Source organism: Salminus brasiliensis, chromosome 3 (genome assembly GCF_030463535.1).
Source record: "Salminus brasiliensis chromosome 3, fSalBra1.hap2, whole genome shotgun sequence".
Lineage (NCBI taxonomy): Eukaryota > Metazoa > Chordata > Actinopteri > Characiformes > Bryconidae > Salminus > Salminus brasiliensis.
This window is the reverse complement of record NC_132880.1, coordinates 52,127,533-52,138,931: the sequence shown is the minus strand read 5'-3', so window position 1 is coordinate 52,138,931 and position 11,399 is coordinate 52,127,533. Positions and strand designations below refer to the sequence as shown.

Here is an 11,399-nt window from a genome sequence, read left to right as displayed (position 1 = left end):
TCACATTAAAACTCAACTTTATTAGAACAGTGGAACTGACGGAATGTGCACAGCGTCTTCAGCAGTAAAAACAAGAAAAATGACTGAAATCAGGTCAACATTAGTGAAACAACTTATCTACTGCCATCATTTTCACCAAGACCTGCTCCAGCTCCTGATCAGAGCAGAGCCCAGCCGTCGGATGCTGACTGGGTGACAGTTGCAGGCATGGTCCCGAAGAGCAACCTGCCCCAGGAAAGAGGAGAGAGGAGGGGTTAGACACCGTCGCACTGGAGCGGCCCTGACTAACTACTGAGTTCCAACACTAACACTACTGATAGACTGGCACTGTCCTCAGTACTGACTACCAATCTAACAACACTGTCTGATCTCTAAACTCCATCACTGCTGTCATGTACAAACCTCGTATCTCCAGCAGCCTTACAGGAGGAGGACAAACCTTCTTATCTTTCAGTGGAAGTCAGTGTAAAAGATTGTATAGAGTGTCAGTGTTGGAGCATTTCTATTGGTTCGTTCATCATGAAGTTCTGATACAGTACAAAGAACAGCTGCAGATTCACATGACTCTTGACAAAAATGGAGAAACAAGGGTTTCGTGTGACAACTGACATATAGACAATATATGCTACCTAGAACCTTGTTTCTCCATTTTTTTATTATTCCATGATGAATGGACCAATTGAAATGCTCCAATATGTCTTGAAGTTTTTTCCATGACAGTAATACTCTAAAGATTCAGCCACTGCATCATTAGATGACGTAGTTCAGATCCATTGGTTTCTAATTCAGTGGTTTTAAATGATGTTAACTGCTCATTTCTCACTGGAGTGATTGTGTGCCTTTCTAACACTGACCTTCCTGACTGCTCTGCTCCGGACGTTCTCCATCTCAACTCCCTGTGCTTATGTTGATGGCACTCGGGTCATGACACCAGTTCAGATTCCTATACTAGTGGAAGGTTTTCGGAAAAGTTCAGGCGGTTTGAATAAGCCTGCTCTGAAGGGAGCTTCAGCCGTACGCCGGGGGATAGATAAATCCTTACCACCAGGTTTACTCCTAAACCGGAGCACTTTGTTCTAGCTCAGAGGAACTTTATCGATCTGATTCTCACCACTGGATTCTCAGAGGGCTCTAGAACTCGTCGTGGCCATGCTCGGGGGCCGGCTCATGGCACACAGCAGGTGTGGTAAATTCCATCAGGTACTCGCAGCGGCTAGGCTCAGACGTGGACGTCACTGTGGTCTCTTTCCCACAGGTCAGCTTCACCTGAACAGAGGAGAAGCTTGTTAGTGCACCAGGTGGTGACGCCCATTTTGTGCTGTAGATGCTTATATTCAAGAGAATCTATAAAACTGAGGATTTGCATCCGAAACAAACCCAGAACACTCCCACTGTAAATAAACAGAGGCGTCTACTCATCTACAAGCTGAGAGCCAATGTTTCACATCCCCCAAAATCTAGTTTGAAGCAGACTACCTTTTGCCAAATCCATCTGGAAATGTCCACATTTATAAAGAAATGATCAGAAATCACAGGTTTAATGAGAAGGTATCTGCTGTAAGTTCAGGGGTACAGCATTTTCACTGAAGACACATTTCCAATTTAGGGACAGATTTTGGAGCTATTAGTTGACAGGTTGAAGTTTAACACACAGGCTTGCCATTTTCCCTCTGCTCTGTGGCTCTGTGGTGCAACGTGATACTGCATTTAAACGCTTCCCTGCTTTAAGGCCTAAAAACTAAAAACCTACCATGAGACAAACAAGACAGTCCTCATAACTGACCAAATACTCATAACTGACCAAATACAGTCATCTGGTGATCTGAGCGTGAGGAGAGGAGATGGATACTTACTGTAGTAGACCTGTTAGGACCCTGCCAGCACCCTGTTCCATGTTCATACTTCATCATCAAATACTTATTATTCTCAGGTCCTGCCCAGGTTCCCCATGTCCTACACACACACACACACTCATATTTTAGCATACAGTACAAATACACAGTACGCTATTAGGATGCATATGGTGACGTACAGAATACAAACATCATCAGACTGTGGGGAAAGTCTTACCCAAGGTTGGTCTCTGAGCCTCCATACTTGGGTTTCTGGGACACACGGTTAAACGGACACAGCCTGTAGATATACCTGCAGAGGGAACAGATGGACTGTGAATGAGCATAAAGACCTCATACTGTCTCTACTCCTCCACCAAAACACCTGCACAGCAGCAACGTCTGCTCAACTCACTCGCTAGTGGAGAGCTCATAGCACTGGCTGTAAAGGTAGGAGAACTCTGCACTGGGTCCAAAGTCAAAGGAAATTTCTTTCTCAATGTTTCTGTTAAAACAAGATCACACACACACACACACACACACATATTAATAACAGCACTGCAGATTTATATCTATACAGTGGTTTAATCACGCATGGATTCTAGTTTAAAATCATTTGCCTGACCTGATCTGATCGTCCATATCACGCAGAGCTCTCTCCGATTCCTCAAAGTTCTCCCTGGCTTTCTGAGCAGCTGTGGAACACACAGAACAGTACCGTGAACATGGAGTACATTACAATGAGAGGTAGCCTAATACGGTTACTGTTCCCTCGATCTGATTAGAGTCTCATAATGCAGAGTATCAGCCGATCCGATCCGATCTTTGCGTTTATGTAAATAGTCACACAGTGACTCTAAACCGATCTGTTATCTTCTGAGAATGCTCCTCACTGCCGAGGGCAGATAACGTCGGTTAAAACACAGCGGCAAAAACCTAGGATCGGGACTGGTTCAGGTGTGAAATAGCTGATACCCAATCCATTAAAATTCACTGGAGTTACCATGAACAATAAAAAGGACGTTGTACTGAAGAGCAGTCAGATTTTATGATGAGACTGGTGGATTCAGGAGAAACTGACCATCAATTAGGGCCTGAGTCTCATCATCATAAGGTGGCATGGCTTCCTCATCTTCATCTTTCTTCTCCGGAGTTCTCGCAGTGGGCGGAGTCTGCATCACAAAAAGCAAGTTCCTCTACTGACAGGCTCACATCCAGAGAGTACATCCAATCAGCTGGCAATATAGATCCACCTTCCTCACCTTATCAAGATCTTCCTCAGGATAATCATCATCTTCATCTTCATCTTCTTCCTCCTCTTCTGGGATCTCGTCATCATTGGGGTACTGTTCAGAGTCGTTGTCCGTGAGGGGCTCTTTGCTTTCTTCAGCTGGAGTGTCCGCTGGCGCTGGTTCCTCAGCCTGTGACTGAAGGAGAACAATGGCACATTAAAAGATGATCAAATAATTACCACAAATAAAAGAGATAAAGCTTTTTATTATTTATTTATTAAGAATCAGATCTAAAGGACCAGAACAGATCTTAGAGCTACATCAAACAATACACAATAAATAAATAAATATTAGCTGTCCGGCAGCACCTTGTATCTCCACTTTCCCTGTTTTTAACTTTTCTCCATAGCGTGAATCTCACAGTGGTTCTTTATACTGTATCAGAATTTTATGATGAACAGATCAATAGAAATGGTCACATTATAACTCTGAATAAAATCTTTTACACTGACTTCCATTGAAAGATAAGAAGGACCCTCCCCTCCTGTAAAGCTGATCAGTTAGATACACTACAGCTACAGTAAATAAAATACTGAAGGTGATGTTTAAGCATTGGTGTGTGAATATATTCACTGGACGGGGAAGATGCAGTGTGTGATGCCATACTGTGTTCAGAAGAGTTCTCCCTGTTATTACTGATTATAACCTGTAGCAGTTAAAAGAAGCTGAAGCAAGAAACAAAACCTTCCAAGGCAGAATGTTTAGTTCTATTCTTTGTTCATCTAAACAAAGTTTGTTGTAAAATGTACAGTAAAGCTCTGATGACTGTCTGCTCACACAGAAAATCAAGATAAAGACAGCATGAATAAAAAACATAGACTGAAAATATCAAACATCAAAAATCACAAATAAAACAAAAGGAAATGAAAATGCAGATATAGAAAACAGACTGTAGGTGTGAATGATGTAGTATGATTAAGAGAGTATAAACTGTCCAACAGTTACTGTCCAATACGATGCTGTTCAATTCCAGCAGGAGATAATAAGAGGCTAATGAATAATAAATAATATTCATGTGAAAAATATCCATTGCATTGTTCTATTCAATGTATACATGTGTGTGGGAGTAGAGGTAATAATTATACTGGTTAAGGGCCTAAATAATAAGAATTAGCAAGAAATAAATACTGCCCTCATATGGAGAGACGTGGGATCACAACAAAACACCAAATATCATCTCAGTGTCCATCAGTCAGTCAAATCCAAACACATTCACCTCAAAACAGTCGACTTCCTACACAATATTAAACTGACCCAACTTTAATCTGTAGCTTCTCAGAACTTCTAACACTTACAGACCGGCTAATATCTTCTGTATACTAAGACTAGCAGACCAGGGGCAGTCTGTCTTTCCTCCAGCTGTCACCCTCATAAATAACTGACCTGTAGCATCATATGCTTGACCACAGATAGTCCTGTCTTCTCCAGATAGTAAACAAACCCTGCTTAATAACACTGTTCACCACCCTCTTCCTACTCTCCAGTACCTCACACATTTAACATTATACTGCAGGACACTATATAACCTATCTGCTGCTATCTAGTGTGTGCATCACCTCTGTACGGTCTGCTGACTGCTTGTATAATGTGTGTACTGCATGTGTTTGCAAGCATCTCAGAGTAAAAGACATCTAATCATCAGATATCCAACTGAATTCAGTGAACCTTAACTGACCTCAGGTCAGCATTTCAGCCAAAAGAAGGACTGCATTGACTGTATGTCCTGTTTTGTAATATTTGTTTATTAATTCCTTGTTGAAAACATATGAAACACACAGCTCCTTTACTGTTAACTGCACTGAGAGTGTAATTGTGTCTTTAAGAAATGGATCTTTTTGTTCACTACTGGGCGATTCAGGACAGTTAAGCTTTGGTTTGTAGCTTAGACATTTACTTTTGGTGAATGTTTGGTGGACGTATTTTGGATTAATGGCCAAACGTTTTCTCAGTAAACATTTTAAACCTACATGTGGACTCTGTGGTTACTGGGAAGAATGCTACGGGTCAGCCATACTCAACCAGCTAAAGCCATCTGCCAATGAACCGGCTACTGCTTCTCATATAAACTATACAGATTTACTGTTATTTAAATAATCATTACTCACCTCTGAGACGTACTTATCCCTAATGTTATTCCATGTATTCTCAAAAGCTGCCGTGTCCACCTGGTCCACTCCTCCGAGCAGCCCCTGCAGAGGAGATCACACTGTGCTACACAGGACCGGCAGTAAAACTACATAAATAAAGCAATAAAGGAGAGCGGGCCTGAATGTATTTACCTGAGCTTCTGCCTCAGAGACGGAGCCATCAGCGTCCGAGTCAAGCTCCACATGAGTCTGCAGCTCAGCCACGGAGACACTAAACAGCAGAAACACAGCATTAACAGCAGGCCAAACATAACATCCACTCTAGCGTAATCACACACACACACACACACACACACACACACACACACACACACACACACACACACACACACAGCTGCACTTACATGCCATCTGCATCATCATCCAGCTCCAGAAAAGCCTCTGCCATTTTCGCTTTGTCCTTCTCGGCGCGGATGACGGCCTTTTGTTCTGTAATAAAGGGAAGTGGAGAAGCAACACTGCTCAGAGCTCCATTCAATCCCAGCAACTGCAGCAGTACTCCCAGTAACTAGCTAGGCTTATCAGAGTAATCACAGACTGAACCAGTTCGCAGACGTAATTCTGAGCCTCTCTGAATGTGTATATGAGCTTTAATTACTGTTATATAAAATGTAAATACATCACTAAACAACTAAATAAAAAAGCAATAATCAATAAGCAGAAAATAACAGAACTGCAGTCAGAGTAAACGTCACATGCTTCTGTAGGAGGAAAGAAATTAAGGGTTAAACTGGTTAAAGCAGGTTAATGCTCCTGGGCTCCACCTGCAGGGAGTGTAATTCACTTTTACTCCACTGCTGTAAAACAATTCAGGCTTTCAGCACCACCTCATGGACAGTATGAGAGCTGCAGAAGCTTGATCTGAAGGTGGAGCAGCATGTGGGCGGAGGTGGTAGAGTAACACTACAGGATTTTACACTAATATGACTCTATGGGTTCTGCAGCGTTACACAGCAGTTCTGGAGAGAGGTTCTCCTCCTGCAGCTCCACCACCAAACCTCCACAGTGCAGTAGCAGCAGCAGCAGCGCTCCGGCCCGGAGTGGGAATGACTGAGACGCCCTTCTCCCTGTTCCAGCCAGTGGAGCATGATCCTGAAGCTGCTGGTTTAGGGTGGAGCTGATACAGGGTGAGGCCTTTTTTTATATATATTTTTGATACAGTCTTGATAGGGGTGCTGTAAGGATAGAGTGTAGAGGTTTAATGGACATCCCACCCTGAAGGACATCACCATAGTCCTGTGTGGGTTGTAGGGTTGCCTCCACCACTCTTCTCCTACAGTACTTCAGCACAGGATCTTAACTTCTATCCACACATACTGACTACTTTAAGAATATAAGATTTAAAAGCCAGTTCCCATCCAGCCATGAGCTCAGATATACTGTGGCTCTCTGTGCTGGTTCCTGTCAAGGCAGTAATGTTCTCTGTAGTAAAATCAGTGTTGTTAGATCTGGAGAACAGCATGGACTTCCTCTCTCGTCCTTCAACACTACTGTGAGCTTAAACAAAGACATCTGCTGGGTATTAAACAAGCACTGCAGTTTTTTTATTGATGGATGGACAGATTCTGCTGAACGACAAAGAACTGGGTCATCAGCCTAGACTGTTTATACATATTTTACATTATGATGCTGCCCGAAATATAAAGTGTATTTCCCTGCACTTCTGGAAACATGTGCTTTTTTAGTTTATGTATGATGTCCTTGCAATGTATGATGGTCTATTGCAAATTACAAGTGCAGCCGGACACAGGATTGAACCCTGTGGGTCTATTTTAGCTACATGTATTTTGCTTGCTGTGATGAGAGGTACTTTTGCTGGCTGTGATAGGTCACAATAATTACGTTATCGACTTATCATACTATATATAGACACATGCCCTCGATCATTTTGCGGGCCTCGATACTGCCCACTGTATTTACTCGCACATACTTTAACAGAGAGGTTAATTTTAGCCAGGCTCGCAGTTCTGGTCTCCTGTCTGCTCTCTGTGTCTGACGAGGTGCAGACAGCGACATCTATCGCGTAGGAGGGGAGTGCAGTGTGCTCAGTGATCAATACATCCATAATACGCCTCCCTACACACAGAGCAGACTGCAAAGAAGCAGCATGTGGTTGACTTCTGTTAAATGAAGAAATACAGGAGCTCAGTGTTTCTCTAAAACCAGACTAATTTAGTTCAACTGGACAGAGATTTCCTATGAAATGATCAGTGCCTGAGTTGGGATTCTAAATTTTAGCTAAGCATAAGTTTTAATCTGTAACTGATTCAATCTGCTGCTTCTTCTCCTTCAGAACTTCAGAACTGAGGTAAAAGCAAGACCGTAGTAGTGCGTTAACTGTCCAAATGGCGTGAAACAGCTGCACTTACCTTCCCATGCCTTCAGATGGCGCTCTTTGGCTTCTTTCTCGGGCTGCTCCGCTGTCTCTTTAACGGTCCTCAGAGCCTCCACTTTCTCCTCCAGCTCCTTTTTACTGGCCTGCAGCTCAGTCAGCTTGTTCTGCAACAGACACACAGCTCATCTGCATCAGGTTTCTGTTCTAAGGAACAGGACGGGCCGCACATTCGGTCCAGCAGCAACAAAAAGGTCTCCAGAACAGCAGCCATTTTGAGTCATTTTGGAGCATTTCTATTGGTCCATTCATCATGAAATTCTGATACAGTATAAAGACCAACTGCAGATTCACATTAAGAGAAAAGATAATAAGGAAAACGCATGCCAGGTTTTGATCAGTAAGAAATGCATGTTTTATTATTCAGAGACGTCTCAGAGCGCAAATGACACTTCCCGACAGCAGGGGGAGCCCAGAAGCAAGACATACCAATTCCCTCATATTGCTACCAACACAGCACACTGTTCAGGTGTTCACTGTCTTAAACTCCCTACATCAAGACTCAGAAAGAATCAGAGATGACCATAAACGTCTGTTTATCTGCACGTCTGCTATTACCTGCATTTATTTGTACAGACTATACTGGACTATACTACTAACCTGAGGGGTTAAAGGTGGAGGTCAAACACTACAGGTGATGGTCTGTCTGTTTTGCAGCAGATTTTGGATCCAACCCTAATCCTCTACACCTGATCCAGCACATGGGTGCATCCCAACTGCAAATTACACACCAACACTACAAAGTATTCACTAAATACTCATCTTAACAGTGTGGGCTTGGCAGGTTAGTACACACCATGTTAACACACTAACAGGGAGGAAGTGATGCAGTGGTATATGTTGGAACAGCTATTTTTATCCCTTTTCCAGACTTGAGTTGCCCCTCTCTGTCTGTTTCTCGCTGCATTGTGGGATAACAGTGTCCCTACTCAAACTTTTACACTTTATCTGAATTATATATTTAAGCGTATATATTATATACTCCAAATCTGCGTAGTGTTACTGATTACTGCACAGCTGGGGCACAGCCCTGCACTGGCTGAATGAGGCGTGTTAGATTTAGGGTGGAGTTGAGAGCTGAAGTATTTGTCACTGTACAGTGTGGACTGTACAGCGAAATGTGTCCTCCGCATTTAACCCATCTGGTAGTGAACACACACTCACACACACACACATGTGTTAGGGGCAGTGAGTACACACACACACCCAGAGCGGTGGGCAGCCAACTCCAGCGCCCGGGGAGCAGAGAGGGTAAAGGGCCTTGCTCAAGGGCCCAACAGTGGCAACTTGCCGAGCCCGGGAATCGAACCCACAACCCTGTTATCGATATCCCGGCGCTCTAACCGCTGAGCCACCACTGCCCCATGGATGGGCACTAAGACGATCACCTGTTCTGCTGTGACAAACGACTGAATCTTGGGCTAACCTGCTTTTCCTGATGCCCACTTTTAGCTTCTTGAATCAGCTGCTGTTTCAGAAGGAATCCCTCTTTGGTGATCTCGGCCATCTTCTGCAGAACCTCCCTCTCCTTCCGGCCCAGTTCCCTGAGAACAGGCACAATGTCGAAGACATATTTCACCCCACAATTCTAGCGTTGCCGTGTGCGCATGGTCACATCTCTATTAATTAAATGTTCTCTAATACATTAAATGTCCAAATGTTTGTGGACACCCATATAGTGTATCTTTCACTAATTATTACAGAGGTTTATTGTTAGAAGTCGATGGTTAAACATGAGCTTTTTGTTTTAAAACTCAAAGCCAGAAATCAGTAAATGAATCTAAGAGGATAATCGGCTCATTTACATAAAGCCTAAGCTTTTATCTGCATTTTTAACTGAATCCGAAACTTACTTGCAAGTGTTTTCACACTTGGCCCCACTGTTGTACTCATCAGTGGTGTCACAGCAGTCTTGGGAAGAACAGACAGCGTTTATAAACAGTATTAATACACACTTTATCCAAGCAGGAAAAACAAACGAATGCGTGCGAGAGGATCTTACCACAGATGCCGTCGTTAATGCGAGAGGACGGGATAAAGGTGGGCCGATAGCCAGCGTTAGTACAATGGAAGCTTCCATTGGGACATGCAGCTGTGCCTGAAGACAAAGACGTGTTCAGAACACAAACAGCTTTGATCTTCTGAGCTTAAAGAGTGAAATCTGAACTGAAAGGTGCTCAGATCTGTGGGTTTGAGAGATTACATTACACCACATTAAAAATTAAGGTCTCTGTAGATTCAGTACCTGGCTCATCTGACCCGTCTTTGCAGTCACAGTAGTCATCATTCACTCGGTCAAACGGGATGGTGCGCGACCCATCCAGACAAGTAAACGGCTTATTCTCCTCGTAGAACTGTCGCTCTGAACACGGGGGGAAAACTAAATAACTACAGCTGTAGAAACGCATAACAGTGCTGAGTCTGCTATATGTCAAAAGTTTGCAGACACTTGCTCATTCAATGTTTCTTCCCAAACTAAGGTAATTAATTACTGCATTCTGCTGCAATAACAGTTTCTACTACTCTAATAAGACTTTAAGGTGAGGTACTGCTGTGGGATGATTAGTTCTGGATCCAGATCCCATTGCCCAGGGGCTTAATACCCCTCAAGCTGGAGCTTGGCATTAGGAATAGTGACCTTAAGCTGATTTGGCAACTGACTGCCTGTGTTAGCAATGGGAGCACCTAAAGCACCTGAATTTACCAATTACAACAATTATTTGGATATATAAATTTATATAGGTATTAAAGACTGGGTATTTATAGAGGTGGTGTCAATACTCACACAATATATAAGACAATGACAGAATCCCTGTATTTCAATATGTGACCCGCCCACACAATTGGTCTACCCCAACTTAAAGACCCTCATCAATTATAAATACAGCCATCATTAAAGACTGAATGAATGAATGAATGAATGAATGAATGAAGGGTCATCCTCACTGGACAGGGCTACTCCTCGTGGTCTTGGGACTTCCACGGCTGATCCTAAGCTGACAGCCAGGCTCATCATTAACAGCAGGTGTGCACAGGTCATCCTGGAGGTCAGCTGCTGTCTGCAGGAACACCTGAGTATCTTCTGATCTGAGGACTGTGACCTTAGAGCCCAAACAGCAGGATTTACCTCCAGTTTCTCCTAAAACACGCAGCGATCAGCACATATTAATACACACATTTTCCTGTATAATATGCAGTGTAAACGCTTTTAATGATGTAAATATGTTATATAGATATATAAATATAGATATATAAATATAGAGATATAGATAGATATAGATATATAAATAGATATAGATATATAAATATAGAGATATATAGATATATATATATAAATATAGAGATATAGAGATATAGATAGATATAGATATATAAATAGATATATATATATAAATATAGAGATATAGATATATAAATATAGATATAGATATATAAATATAGATATATAGATATATATATATATATATATATGTTCTGCTCCTGTGAGGCAGCGCGGCGGTTCGCTAGCTAACAGGACGGCTGAGCCTGCGCTAGCACTCAGTCCGACTACCGAGCCCTGGTCACCCTCTCCAGAGGGAAATATCGATCATGTGATTATCTCACACGCAGGTACCGCTACTGTCAGCGCTGCAGCCTCCGGACAGCGGGCAGACCGGCTCCTGTTTTTAGCAGAGCTCAGGGAAAGGAGGCAGCAGCTCATCACCCTTTACCTTCTTCCGTAGCGCAGCCCGCAGGA

The 11,399-nt window shown here is 42.9% G+C and overlaps 1 protein-coding gene across 3 annotated transcripts; it reads right to left on the bottom strand.

The window, feature by feature from the left end:
* Positions 1–11,399, bottom strand: prkcsh (PRKCSH beta subunit of glucosidase II). Of its 3 annotated transcripts, none has more exons than XM_072676537.1 (18): positions 11,374–11,399; positions 10,610–10,802; positions 9,909–10,025; positions 9,666–9,761; positions 9,517–9,574; positions 9,090–9,207; positions 7,641–7,770; positions 5,616–5,700; positions 5,404–5,482; positions 5,230–5,313; positions 3,095–3,259; positions 2,914–3,004; positions 2,458–2,527; positions 2,248–2,337; positions 2,071–2,145; positions 1,854–1,953; positions 1,112–1,266; positions 1–225 (listed from the first exon to the last, which is right to left on the bottom strand). In XM_072676537.1, the coding sequence occupies exons 2-17, from the start codon at positions 10,701–10,703 to the stop codon at positions 1,132–1,134; spliced, it is 1,587 nt and encodes a 528-aa protein (XP_072532638.1). In that variant the 5' UTR covers positions 10,704–10,802; positions 11,374–11,399; the 3' UTR covers positions 1–225; positions 1,112–1,131. The 3 variants fall into 3 exon arrangements, with proteins under 3 accessions (XP_072532638.1, XP_072532637.1, XP_072532636.1); XM_072676536.1 differs by having other exon boundaries at positions 11,267–11,383; XM_072676535.1 differs by lacking the exon at positions 11,374–11,399 and adding an exon at positions 11,277–11,370.